The following is a 14,807-nucleotide window of genomic DNA, read 5'->3' as shown; positions in this document are numbered from 1 at the left end:
GTGCAATAGATTAATGTTGTGAAATATTTTCTATTCCGTGACATAATGAGCACATGTACAAAAATGGTTCACTTAAATTGTGCCTTAACATAGTTATATAGTAAAATGAGCTGCTGAAAATGCTTTAAAAATGGTTGCAATAAAATCTTAGATCTAATGTCACCCCTGTTTACCAGACGGTGGAATATTCCAGTGCCACGGAATAAGTCAGTCTCCACCTTCGCTCTGATGTGTCTGCAACACTCCTCTGATTGAAAACATGGCTGGTGTTCAAGCTGCTTCTCGCCTCCTCTCAAAGAAGTTACTTTACTGCAGGAAGGCCGTGAGTACGACTACGTTTAGGATGTTTCGTTACCTTCTGTGCCAAGTAGCAAATTAATGTAGGTTTTTTTTGTGCCACACGACGAATCACACAATGTCTGTAGCTGCATTGCTTTTGTAACTGGTAGACGTCTGACTTGCATAACCTGCGTTATGTAGCTAAGGGCTGCTTCAATGTGACACTAGCTCTGCAGTGAAAGTAGGCTTTTGAAAGGCCAACAAAGCGTATGTTCTGTTACCGTTACTTTCAGACCATCCACATATGTTTGTATTTCAATTATGTCTGAACAGGACTTATTCTCCGAAATGACAAGAACCTGTTTACTTCGTTGTCCTTGTGGGAAGGATTGTAGCTTTTGTTGTTAGCTTAGTTGTTTACTGAGCATTACTTAAAATGTTTAGGATCCACTACATACTAAAAACATTGTGTGGAGACCTATTATTATATTAGTTGAGAGGTGTATGTAGACATAACATACATCATAATTCTGTAAACTGTGTCGTAGCTCTTCGAAATCTGACTTTGTGAGCGACTGTAGCACTCATCTAGATGCATTACAGCAGGGGCCAGCAGCGTAGCCTTTTTTTCCAAACATTGCATTCAGCCTCACCGTTTGGCTGGAAGGTTCACGATATGGTCAGTCTGTTTTCCCACACGTTTTTTAAATCAAAAAGACATCTTCGAATATACATTAGTCTGCACTTCTTTCCCCGTTCATCCAATGTTTACATTTGGATAACTCCAAAACGCTATTACTGCTGAAGCAATAGTCAGGCTATGCTCAAAATAACAACATTGTCTGAGTAATGATCTGTTCCCTAACTTGGCAGTATTTGGCATATATTTCTTATTTAAAACATTTGAAATGCACGACGACCTGCTAACAATTATTCCTTTGCTAAAAATTCAAATCAAGTCAGGAACGTGTCGGCCTCATAGTGCAGAGGTGCAGGGTTCGATTCCGACTCCAGCCTTCCTGTGTGGAGTTTGCATGTCCTCCGCGTGCCAGCGTGGGTTTTCTCCTGGTACTCAGGTTTCCTCCCACATTCCAAAATCATGCATGGTAGGTTAATTGACACCTCTAAATTGTCCCGAGAAGTTAGTGTGAGCGTGGATTGGTGTTGGTCTCTATGTGCCCTGAAACTCGCTGGCAATCAGTTCAGGGTGTACCCCACCTACTGCCCGAAGACAGCTGGGATGGGCTCCAGTACGCCCCACGGCCCTTGTGAGGAAAAGCGGATAAGAAAATGGATGGATGGATCTATAGAAGTCAGGAACACTTAATGACATACTTAATGACCCTAAATTAAGTATGTTCAAAGCGTTCCTAAAATGTGCCCTTCATTTCAATCCACAATCATTATCTTAATGTTTTTCATCAGAAGATTTATGTATGCTTACCTTTTAATTGTACATTGGTCGCTGAAGTAGTGTCTCATCGGCCAGTCCCCCAATCATAAGTGTATTTCTTGTGATGTGATCACATTGACTACGTCTACATGCTGTTGATATTCGGGTTAAGTTCAAAATTCCGGTTTCTGAAATATTCGGAATAACCTGTTTACATGTGTGAGCGGACAGAGTTACTCACATATTTGAATATCCTAATTTAATGGTGTAATTCTGTAATCTTTGATTCCTGTGTAGTCTTGTAATTAATAAAGATTTTCTTTTTTGCTGCCAGGTCCCTGTGACAGGAGTTCAAGGTTCGAGGAATTTGCACTTTTCCATCTATGGCAAGACAAATGCAAAAGTTTCTGATGATGTGAGTTAAAATAATCATCTACACAAACAAATACAACTGAATAGCTGGAATATATTGCTTCATTTAACATCATGATGCTATTCTGGGTCACTGTAAACAGTCTGAAGGCAGTGTATATCTAAGTTTTTTGTTTTTGTTTTTTTTCTCGAAGATTGAAGTGCTTTTACTTGCTCTCTTCAGGTCTCCAATCAGTACCCAGTTGTAGATCACGAGTTTGATGCCGTGGTGGTTGGTGCTGGAGGAGCGGGACTCCGGGCAGCTTTTGGCCTGTCTGAGGCTGGCTTTAACACTGCCTGTGTCACAAAGCTTTTCCCCACTAGGTCTCACACTGTCGCGGCACAGGTAGAGTACTCATTTTAAAATGTTCCACCCAATATGGCTCCCTAGATTATATATATTAAGTAATTTAAATAAATCGAATAGTATTTGTGAAATAAATTGAATAATCTATATTTTTAGGGTGGAATCAATGCAGCTCTCGGCAACATGGAGAATGATGACTGGAGGTGGCATTTCTACGACACTGTGAAGGGTTCTGATTGGCTCGGGGACCAGGATGCCATCCACTACATGACAGAGCAGGCTCCCGCAGCTGTCGTGGAGGTAAAGACCGATACTCGTTTAAATTCAAATAACTGCAACAAATCTGTTGTATTATTCAGTAGTATCTCTCTGACATTGTCAATCAAAACTGAGCATTGTTATATGTTTGACACTGGTTCACAGACACAGATTAAAAAAAAAAATTCTAAATGTATACTGTAGATTAAAAAAAAAAGAAACAAGTACTATGAATTTATTGAAATGTATTACTTACCCTAATTAAATTAATGCATCAATATACAGTACTGGTTGATATATGAGAGAGATTTTTTATTTTCCATAGCCCATTCCTGAAAGTATTTTTCAAAGCGTTTGTTTAGTTTTCATGATTATTAATTGTATCACGCCACAATGTACCGTAAATTCCGGATTACAAGCCGCTACTTTTTTCCACACTTTCAACACTGCGGCGTGTAATATGAAGCGGCTTTTTAATTTTTTTTTCCATCGCGGGAAAAACATGGACCAATAAAATGAATGAGTCTTTCACTGAGGTCCAATGAGATTGTATGACTAATCACAACTTCCGCTCTTTTTGCCGTAGCGGGGGAAAAATGTGTTACCTGGCAACAGTCGACCAATAAAATGAATGAGTAGTACACAGGGGTCCAATGAAATTGTATGATTACCGGTAATCACAACTTTCTTATTTCAGTCTTTCTTCTAACCCTGATCAACATGGAGAATACCAGACGAAAAGCATATGATGCAGCTTTTAAACTAAAAGCGATCACTCTGGCAGTTAAATAAGGAAATCAAGCTGCTGCCCGTAATCTTGGCATCGACGAGTCGATGGTGCGAAGGTGGAGGCTCCGGCAAGAAGAACTGAGCCAGTGTAAAAAGACAACCAAAGCTTTTAAAGGTTTTAAAGGTGGGCCGTCGTGGTGTTATAGATTCATGAAACGGAAAAGCCTGTCTGTTAGGGCACGCACGACGTTGTGTCAGCAGCTCCCTCCCAATTACGAGGACAAACTTGCTTCGTTCCGCACCTTCACACAAACAAAGATAGCGGAGAATTCCATCAGCCCAGATGAAATAATAAATATGGACGAAGACCCTCTGACATTTGATTTGCCTCTCACTCGGACTGTAATTAAAAAAGGTGACCCCCCCCCCCCCCCCCCCCATACTGAAAACAAGCGGCCACGAGAGAACACATTTTACCTGTGTTTTGAGCCGCGCAGCATCGGGCCTAAAGCTGCCAACGATGATCATTTTTAAGCGGCTCACTATAGAAATAATTTCATATATCTTTTCCCATTTATATGATTTGCATTATTCTATTTAAAGCCTCGTGGGCTGCAGTATTTCTCCTCGTAATTACGCAAATGCGCATCAAGATCTCTCTTTGTCTGGCCTCTTATGATGTGTTTCAGCGTAATTTCGTTGTGCAAATGCATTTATCATGCTCATAAAAATATGGAGATTATTTTAACCTTAAGAAATTTTGCGGGTTTTTTTCTGCGGGGGTTCAGCGGGGGACTGCGTCAGCAGCCTCGCCCGGAGGCGCTCCACGGCGGCAGGGACGCAGAAGCAAATCCCCGCCTACTCATTGGCCAGCGGTTTATAGTACGGTGTGGCGCATATAATTACAAAATTGATTTTTCTTCATAAATCTGAGCATGCGGCTCTTCATCAGGTGCGGTCTGTAGCCCGGAATTTACGGTATTTGATTTAAAGTACAGTATCCCTTGTTTTTGCGGTTAATTGGTACCAGACCTATGGAGTGTATCAACAATGGTCTTCTGGCCAATGGTCAAGTCTGCAGTCTTCTCCAAATTGGATCAAACTGGAGCAATTTGATGACACATGTGACACTCACTTTACAACATTCATGCCCCGCAAAATTTGGTCTAATTTCTCCACAGTATTCAAATTTTTTAAATTCCTGTTTTTATGGGTTTTATCAACTGGAAACCCAGTATTTGTGAAACTAAAAAAATGAAAGCAAATCGTTTAAATTGTGGACCCTGAATCTATATTCTATGAAATCTTAACTTTTTGAATCGAATTATGGAAATAAATTTACTTCTCCATGATGTTAAAAAATTTTTTTTCAAAGGGTCTATATTGATCTTGGTCCAATTATTTTATATAACAAAATCCTTGTATCTGAAAAATGGTGTATAGACTTTTACAAAGCTTACGCTTTGTGTATCGAAATTCATGATATTCTCTCGAATTTGAAGTTTCAGATGGATTCTACCTCTAATCAGGTAACCCCAAAACAGGATGTTAAATCCCCATATCTCTCCCCTAGTTGGAGAACTTTGGCATGCCTTTTAGCCGCACGGAAGATGGTAAGATCTACCAAAGGGCATTTGGAGGTCAGAGTCTCAAATACGGCAAAGGAGGCCAAGCCCACCGCTGCTGCTGTGTCGCAGACAGGACTGGACATTCGCTGCTTCACACTCTTTATGGGCGGGTATGCTACTCATTTTACTGTTATCACTTTGGAATAGAGAAAGACCATTTGGACAAACCTTAATAAGAGCACCTTGAACATGGAGCCTTGTCTTCATTTTGTTTTATGTTCAGTCGCTGCGTTACGACACCAGCTACTTTGTAGAGTATTTTGCGCTGGACCTGCTGATGGAAAATGGCGAGTGCAAAGGCGTGATCGCGCTCTGCATGGAGGATGGATCTATCCATCGCTTCAGAGCTCAGAATACTGTCATTGCTACTGGGTAAACACACATAAAGAGCTGGGTACTTTTATGTTTCAATGTGTACAGTGCTGTGAAAAAGTATTTGCCCCCTTCCTGTTTTCTGTGTTCTTTGCATATTTATCACACACAAAGGTTTCAGTTCAAACCAATTTTAGTATCCCACAGAAACTACCCAAGGTAGTTGCGAAATACCGACTTAATTAAGTCACAGAAAAAATCCCAAACTACATGCCCGTATGTGAAAAAGTAATTTCCTTGCCCCCCTTGTTAAATCACAAAGGAACTGTGACGAACGACACTTTGGGGAACGCCGAGTTTAATTTCAATCCAAAGAAAAAAAGGTTATTTAACTCTATGAGTATGGAAATAGTTAAAAATCAATTTCCAAGACTGTCGGGCTTCAGAAAACCATTGTCCGAGCCATTATCCACAAATGGAGAAAACTGAGAATAGTCTGAAGCATTCCTAGGAGTGGTTGACCAGCTAAAATTACTCCAGGAGTGCCACGATGACTAATTCAGGAAGTCGCAATAGAGCCTAGAACAACACCCAAAGAACTCCAGGCCTCGCCGACCTCAGTTCAAGTCAGCGTTCACGACTCTAGCATAAGAAAGACACTGACCAAAATTGGCATCCATGGGAGACTTCCCAGGCTAAAACTCCTGCTGTCCAAAAAACACGAAGACTCATCTCACATTTGCCTAAAGACATCTCATCTCGATGGTCCTCAGGACTTTTAGAATAACATTCTGTGGACTGATGAGTCAGAAATTGAACTTTTTGGAAGATATGCGCACCGTTACGTCTGGGGTAAAAATGGCAGAGCATTTGATGAAAAGAGCATCATACCAAGAGTGAAGCATGGTGGTGGCAGTCTGATGTTCTGTGGCTGCTTTGCTAACTCGGTACCAGGACACTTTGATGATTGATGGGACAATGAATTCTGCTGTCTACCAGAAAATCCTAAAGGAGAACGTCTGACAATCAGTTTGCATCTTCAAACCCAAGCGCTCTTGGATCATGTAGCAGGACAATGATCCGGAACACACCAGCAAGCCCACCTCTGAATGTCTTAAAAAAAAAAAAAGAAAAGTCAAAGTCCGGATTTGAATCCAATTGAGATGCAGTGGTGTGACCTTAAGCAAACAGTTCACGCTAGAACACCCTCTAATATGGCAGAGTTGATGCAATACTGCGAAGAAAAGTGGGCCAAAGTTTCTCCACGGCGATGTGAAAGACTCTTCACCAATTTTCGCAAACGCTTGATTTCAGTTTTTCTGTCAAGGGTGGCACAACCCATTTATAGGTTCAGGTCGCAATTACATATTCACATTGGCACAGGTAAGTTTGGATTTGTTTTTTGTGCCTTAATAAATTAAAGTGGGATTTAGTAAATGCTTTTTTTTTTTCCTTGCATTGTCTCCGTATGATAATAATATCGGTGAGATGAACTGAAACCATTTGTGTGTGATAAATATGCAAAGAACACAGGAAGGAAATCAGGAAGGAGTCAAATACTTTTTCACAACACTGCATGTGATGTGTAAACTAAACAATTTCTGTTTCCAGGGGTTACGGTCGAACCTATTTCAGCTGCACATCTGCTCACACAAGTACTGGCGATGGAAATGCCATGGTGACCAGAGCAGGACTGCCCTGCCAGGATTTGGAGTTTGTACAGTTCCATCCCACTGGTGAGAAGACGAGACAAGACACACATTGAACATACAACTCAGTGTCACTTTTTGTTTTTACACAAACACATTAGCAATTGCATGACTCCTCCTGTCTTATTTATGTAGACAGGTATCTTGTGTGTGTGTGTGTGTGTGTGTGTGTGTGTGTGTGTGTGTGTGTGTGTGTGTGTGTTGGCAAATGACTCAAAGAGGAAGAGAAAAAAAATCGCATAAAAATTCACATACGAGTTAAACACCAGCATCATGGATTTGTTGGTCATTCCAGTCATTTTGTAGGCTAATTGTGTATAATAAAATTCTCTCCCCTTTTTAGACGTAAATACTACCTTTAATGACCACATTCTATGTGGTTGTCATAATCACATTTCAGTTTGCTATTTATGTCTCACTGATATTTCATCTTGTGACTTTCATTCAAATACTCATTCTACACTTTGTTTACATGGAACTCCAGTAACAGACCTTCCTCACTTCAAGCCCCGCCTAATTTTGTTGCTGTTTCAGAGTTCTCCTTAAATTGTTCATAATTTAATACTAACCGTGTCTCAAATAGCAAGCAATTATTTGAGCAAATTTATTACAAAAAGCTTTTGGAAAGAAACAAATTATGTAGAGAAGAGTGCAAATGTAAGTAAAGTAAACTCCTCTCCGATTGGTCAAATGAGCACAGTCTTTACAGTTAATTTCTTTCCATTGACATGATTATGTGTGAATTATTTGATTTGCTAAATAATTGTTACCCGTGTAATCGCCTTAATGAGTGAAATTGTTAACACGGCTTGTGTCAGTGTCAACGGATGCACTCTTCCGGGAATTCTACGCTATTTCGAAGGGTTGCATCGATACATCTTATTTGCAGTTTAATTCACACCGTTATTGCTACATCTGCATTTCTCCAGGGATCTATGGAGCCGGTTGTCTGATCACCGAGGGCTGCCGTGGCGAGGGAGGCATCCTGATAAACAGTGAGGGCGAGCGCTTCATGGAGCGCTATGCACCCAACGCCAAGGACCTGGCATCGAGAGATGTGGTGTCTCGCTCCATGACCATTGAGATCAGAGAGGGCAGGTAAGTGATCACCTTCTCGAAGCTTGCCACTGCTGAACCCTTTTGGCGCCATTTTTTCCAATGAAATATTCAGTGTTTATGTCACTTTTTCAAAAGTTAGTTGCTTGAAAATGGTTCGCTATAAAGGCATCCTGTCGATGTTGCTTGGTTTAATTTTGCTTTTTTGGCGAAAGCCGCAGTCCAGTTTATTGTGGGGAATAGATGATAATCCGTGATATTGAGAGACAGATATTTATTTTTAAAGCTTGCCACAATCTTTAAACACATTTCATTAAAACACACTTTTTGAAGTATTCTTAGTGCCTTTTCTCGCTCTCTCATTGGTACAGTTCTCCAAATAAAAAGCCATTGTGTGCTTGTGTCAAGCTTTTTGTCAGTCCCAGTTAGTTTACTGTAAAGCCGACACATAAAAGAAAAAAAGCTATTAAACATTGTACATTCAACAACAAAACATTTAACCAAACCATATAATGTCTCACAAAAGTCTGAACTGAATGCAAACATAATGCGAAATGCAATAGAAGGGCGAACTGAAATGATGTTCTGATAAACCGTCACACAGTTGCTGCTGTACACACGGAACAGTAACACATACAGAGCATACCACAATACTCGGAGACATATTCTCTCTGCTCTGTGCGAACGACGACTATTACTGGAGCGTAGCTGGGGACCTTTTTTGGCCTCTTCTTGCCCTGAATGAGGCTGCATCTACATCTAGTCGATGCAGATGGAGAAAATCACTGCAGTCGAGCATGTGGCGGAGCAATATAGTCCTGCATTGACGGCATACAACTCAAAATCAGGCTTGAGGAAGTATTAAAAACGTTCTTTTACGAGCGCAGAACTCTTTATATGTCGGACGTGTTGATAAAAAGTATTATTTTGTGTGTGTGTGTGTGTGTGTGTTTCCCTTCAGGGGTGTGGGTCCAGAGAAGGACCACGTATATTTGCAGCTACACCACCTGCCTCCTCAGCAGCTCGCCACGAGGCTGCCCGGCATCTCCGAGACGGCAATGATCTTTGCCGGAGTGGACGTCACTAAAGAACCTATCCCCGTCCTGCCCACCGTCCACTACAACATGGGAGGCATACCTACAAACTACAAGGGCCAGGTAAGTCACGTTTTTCACACACCACTCTTCTGCAACTGTAAGCATTGTGGATCTTTTGCACCCATCAGGTGATCACTCATACTAACGGCGAGGATAAAGTGGTTCGCGGACTGTACGCCTGTGGAGAGGCTGCCTGTGCAAGTGTTCACGGTGCCAACCGACTGGGCGCTAACTCTCTTCTGGACCTGGTGGTCTTTGGCCGAGCCTGCGCGCTCACCATCGCTGAGGAGCACAAACCTGGTGAGGACATGGGGGAGGAATCATGTGTTACAGAAAATCATATATTACCATACCCCCCCCCCCCCCATTGTATTTATGCCCAAGAAATATTGTGAACCAATGTCTCATTTACTCTTTCCATTTTCAATTGGAATTTGAAAACCGAGAAAGTGGCGATTTTGTTTTTAAATCCAGAACAAAACATGCCTGATTTTTCATATTTCAATGTTATTTTTTTTCTTGACCCGTATGATTTATACTCAAAACAATTCCACTGACTGTGAAAATATAAAGGGGTTATTAATTTTAGAGAGGGGAGGGCTTTTACTGTTATCGCTCCCTAACGACTGAACGCCCTCCCGGAGCACATTAGACAAGCCCCTTTGCTTTTCAATTTTAAAAACCTACTCTAAAACTAATTCAGCATTCAACATAGTATGACACTCAGAGCCCTTATTGTATTGTCATACATATTTTTTTTTTCCCGTCAAAATTGTTGTATTGTCTTATACCATTTTTGTTTGATTTTTTTATTCCCGTACCGCTCTATGTTTTTGTTGTGGTTATTTTTTCCCAGTGTTTTACAACTGAAAGTGAATTGAGTTGAGTTTAACGTTGTGCTGACGCGGTGGTTTTGTTTTGTTTTTCCCCCGCAAGGAGAGGCGCTTTCCCCTCTTCAGTCCAGTGCAGGCGAAGAGTCTGTGGCCAACCTTGATAAGATGAGGTTTGCCAATGGAAGCATGAGAACCTCTGAAATAAGGCTCAACATGCAGAAGGTATGCACACAATGAATGTACACACACACACATTGAAAGACATGCTATGTACAATTAATTCCTTTTTGTACTTCTACCCAGGCCATGCAAGCTCATGCTGCCGTGTTCCGTACCGGTTCTGTTCTGAAGGAGGGATGTGACAAATTGGATACAATTTACCAGACCATGGAAGATATCAAGACTTTTGACAGAGGTAGATTTCATGTAAAACAAGTTTTGGTGAATATTAATATTCAATATATTTTATGCACACTGCCAATCAAATGTTTGGATTCACACAAAAATGCCCTTAATTCTTTTTTCAAGAAAAGCACAAGTGTACATTGTCTTCCCTAATCATATTGCGCTTCACTTCTGCAGCTGTATTGCTTTATTTTTATATGAAGCCATCACCTTACTGTGGTGGCAGGTTTGCGTGTCCCAGTGAGGAGTAGCTAAGTTGTCTGGAGCTTTACACCCCTGGGAGGGTCACATCATTGCAAACAGATCAGAAGTGAGGGACAAGACAAAGCACGGCTCATAGTCCCCTTTCTTTTCCCTTGCCCAGACATGGAGGCTTGGAGGTGGGGCTCACTGGCGAGTGCCTGGTGGCTGGGCCTGCACCCATGCGGCCCGGCCGGGCACAGCCCTAAAGGGTAATGTGAGTGAGTCTCTCTTCCCATGGGCTCACCACCTGTGGGAGGGGCCGAAGGGGTCGGGTGCTTTGTGAGCTGGGCGGCTGCAAAAGGCCTTGGTGGTCAAATCCCTGGCTACAGAAACTAGCTCTAGGGACATGAAATGTCACCTCTCTGGCAGGGAAGGAGCTCGAGTTGGGTGTGCAAGGCAGAGAAGTTCCGACTAGTTATAGTCAGGCTCACCTCCACACACAGCTCGGGCTTTAGTACCAGTCCTCTCAAGAGGGTTTGGACAACACTCTTCCACTCTGGAGTTTTGCCCACGGTGAGAGGCGCTGAGCAAGTGTGGGCATACTTATTACTCCCTGTTTTGGTGAAGAGAGAGGCAGAGCTGTCAACTAATGTAGGGTGGCTCTGATAGTGGAGGTCCGCCCTGGCAGACCCAAACGTATTGTGAGGGTTTACTGGGAACGTCTGGCAGAATCCCTTGTTAGGAAGAGTTACAACTTCCACCTGCAGCAGAACTTCTCCCACATGCCGGGAGAGGCAGAGGACATTGAGTCTGGGTGGACCATTTTCCATGCCTCCATTGTTGAGGTGCTTTGTAAAGGTTCTGGATTTTGTGGGGCTTCCCTGACTGACAGGCCTTTACATCAGGGGGAAGGAACTCGGGTTCCTCGAGAGCCATTTCCTGCCTGTTTTAGAGCCCTCCCTACTCCCAACAGATCTGATTCAATTGTTCATGATGGTTTCAAGCCTCGACAGCGCTTCCTGATGAGCTGATCATTTGGAATCAGGTGTGTTGGAATAGGGAGGGATCTAAAACAGGCAGGATCTGGCTCTCTAGGAACCGGAGTTCCCTACCCCTGCTCCACATCATCCTGCGGACATCCGGGGCAGTGTCTCTAAATTGGGAGACTGGAGTTGAATTCAACAGTTGTAAACAACTCAATCCAGCCAGTCAAGAAAGCTTGCTATGTTGTGCGGGGGTTGACGCGGACTGGTGACATGTAAGGACAGAAGCGCTTGAATAGGATGAGGACTGAGGAAAATTATTATATGAATATGGAGGGGAGGAAGGTGACAGAAGGGTGCCCAGGCCGCGGACGGAGGATGTATCGGCAAAATAGGGTAAAGTGCTCATCTCTGAAAATACTGGGCGGCTTTTGATGACTTACAGGTCGGATGTGTGCGTGTGACTGTCGATACTGCAGACACATCGAATACACACACCATTTTTTTCCCCACATACGAAAGAGGCCCAGGTCACATTTGGAAACAAATCAGAATTGTACTGTTTCTCACTGCGTGAAAAAAAAATCTGATTTGTTTCACATATGGGCAAAATTTGCAGTTGCGCTGCAATGTGAATGGAGCAAAAGGCAGTGCATTGCAGTGCAGCGTGGCGAGTGAGTCGGATCCTAAAAGAGAATTTGCGAGTGCCGAACCACAGGGGTCACTGAATAGCCATGCGTGTTGAAGATTGACTTTGGGTGACATGTAACTGAGCTTTTTCTAGTATGTGGTTGGAAAGTTAATATTCTTAGTGACATGTCAATTGCAATGCATTGCTCCATCTTCCTCCCTGCTTCTGTAGTTTGAACCTGAATGAAAGATTCTTGTTTCCAGTTTCTAATTCCCACTGCGACTGTTGTCCTCGTCAGGCATTGTGTGGAACACGGACCTGGTGGAAACACTGGAACTGCAGAATCTAATGCTGAATGCTGTCCAGACCATTCATTCGGCTGAACAGAGGAAGGAGAGTCGGGGAGCTCATGCCAGAGAGGACTTCAAGGTCTATGTTCTAGTAGAGGGCGGGGGCGGCAGGCACCCTTCTTCCTCCTCCTCTGACATTCATTCTCTTTTTGATCACAGGATCGCATTGATGAGTACGATTACTCAAAGCCCTTGCAAGGTCAAAAGAAAAAGCCCTTCGACCAGCACTGGAGGAAACACACTATGTCCTATGTCGACCCCAAAACTGGCAAGGTACCGTGTGTGCGTGTCTGTATGTGTGGATGTAAATGTAGAGATGGAATTCCCAATGCCATTAATACCCTAATGACGAGCCATCACTTACTTTGCTCCATACGTTTGCGTAGCACTGCCAATTGCATCTAGAATGGCGCCTTTTGCAACAACCGCAATCAAGTATTATCATAGACAACATTTACATTCCAGATACAAAGACGCTTTCTTGAGTACGTCGACGCCGCAGCCGTATTGGATGTGGCAAATTGTGAATATGCTCCCTCCTTGGATTCATACGGAATTATTTATTTTGATTGGATGATGTTATCCTACCTCAGTTTTACGATATGATTTGCCAAATTTCTATCTCATATTAAAACCACATGAAATATGGCAGATGGGCTGACATATAGCTTTGACCCATTTCAGCAATGGTCTTCTTTAGAATTGAAAAGGAAAAGAATATATTCTTTTTAGATTTCCAAACAGTTTATGGCTCCCATGGAATCTTGTACTAAACTGTTCAAACGCCTCTTTAATTGCCGACGCTAACGTAATAGGTTCTTTCTCACGTGCCATACAGTGATGCAACATGACAGGCTAAACCCGTAATGTAGGAATTTAAACGCTGCCTCATGTGCCAAAACTGCGATCAATGATCACCAGAATTTATGTTGACATCTTTAACTAATGCTCACATCAACCTCTGAATATATTAGAATGATGTGTATATTGCTATGTACAGGTATACGTGTGTGTGTGTGTGTGTGTGTATACACTCACACACTTTTTTTTGTGAGTAGTGTATCAAGCGTATAATTTTGATTACTTCAACAACAATTCGCATAATGCTTTGCCCAATCACAGGTGACCTTGGAGTACCGTCCCGTCATCGACCACTCTCTGGACGAACAGGACTGCGCCCATGTCCCTCCCGCAATCCGCTCTTACTAAGAAAACCCCTCCAATCATGACAGTACTCACCAAATGTTCATTCACAAACTATTTATGGGGAAAAAAATCATGCCGTACACGGGATTTTGAGGGAAAACTCTCCCTTGGATTGTCTGTATGTATGTCCGTGTCCCCTCTTGAACATGTTTCATCTCTCCAACTTGGCTATTGTGATGGTGCTGTGCTCCCTCTTTTTTACATTTCAGATTAGCAGCAGCCTAAACAAGATTTTTTTGCTGTAAGGCCACAGGGAGGTTTTAAGCATGTAAATACAAAGCTACAATAAACACAATGGATTATACAATACGCACAAGTAAAATGTCGTCTCGTTTTACTCACTGTTGCCTTGGCTAACATACATTTGTGATCTGTTGGTGTGTTTGCAGTTACAAGTAATGGACCTTATTATATACTGTATATGTCTATCAATAACAAACATTTACTCATGAAGAAATTCAGACTTGTGATGGATTTTATTGCTTTGCTTTCTCTTCAATACCTGACAGATGTTTAACTTCTCAAAGTTTTCGCCAGGTCTAAATTGGTGCCTATGGATGATGGTATGAATGTCAAAGAAAACCAGTGCCTTGGTTATCGATGCACTGTTGATTTGATGAAGAAAAAATGGACTTAATATGTAATCGATCATGCTATCATCATACATCAAGGTTTCTAAGTGTAAATTAAGGTTGATTAGGTGTTGTCACTTGAGACACTAATGTCATGTCTTTCAGAATCATTTGAAGTGGTGACTTAAGTTATTTGCCTGTTGTGTCTGTTTCTTGTTTGTTTTTTCCTGACTTGTTTGGCTTCATATCAATAAATGGTAGATTGTGTAGGAACAGACATACCTTTCATATGCTATAAAACTGGACAACGACATGTTACCGGTAATCTAAATAGTGAAAATGGAGTGAAATACCTGAAGGGTGTGCTGCGTGCTTGGGACACCACAAGTCTTTTTTTGTGTGTGTGTGTGTGTCTCTCTCTCTCTATTCCACGCCCCCCCCCCCCCCCCGAGAGAGAGAATATGC

At 42.2% G+C, this 14,807-nt stretch overlaps 1 protein-coding gene across 1 annotated transcript; it reads left to right on the top strand.

The window, feature by feature from the left end:
* Positions 1–197: 197 nt before the first annotated feature.
* sdha (succinate dehydrogenase complex, subunit A, flavoprotein (Fp)) lies at positions 198–14,615 on the top strand. Its single transcript, XM_086113533.1, has 15 exons — positions 198–322; positions 2,007–2,087; positions 2,268–2,429; positions 2,547–2,690; positions 4,951–5,115; positions 5,229–5,377; positions 6,929–7,053; positions 7,956–8,124; positions 9,044–9,239; positions 9,308–9,479; positions 10,116–10,234; positions 10,316–10,427; positions 12,513–12,643; positions 12,724–12,837; positions 13,687–14,615. Exons 1-15 carry the CDS (start codon positions 260–262, stop codon positions 13,771–13,773), a joined length of 1,989 nt encoding a protein of 662 aa, XP_085969659.1. The 5' UTR covers positions 198–259; the 3' UTR covers positions 13,774–14,615.
* Positions 14,616–14,807: the final 192 nt, after the last annotated feature.

Source organism: Hippocampus guttulatus, chromosome 6 (genome assembly GCF_054856545.1).
Source record: "Hippocampus guttulatus isolate MCC_2025c chromosome 6, RoL_Hgut_1.0, whole genome shotgun sequence".
Lineage (NCBI taxonomy): Eukaryota > Metazoa > Chordata > Actinopteri > Syngnathiformes > Syngnathidae > Hippocampus > Hippocampus guttulatus.
Note: the sequence above shows the minus strand (reverse complement) of the source record. Positions and strands in the feature narration are given on the sequence as shown.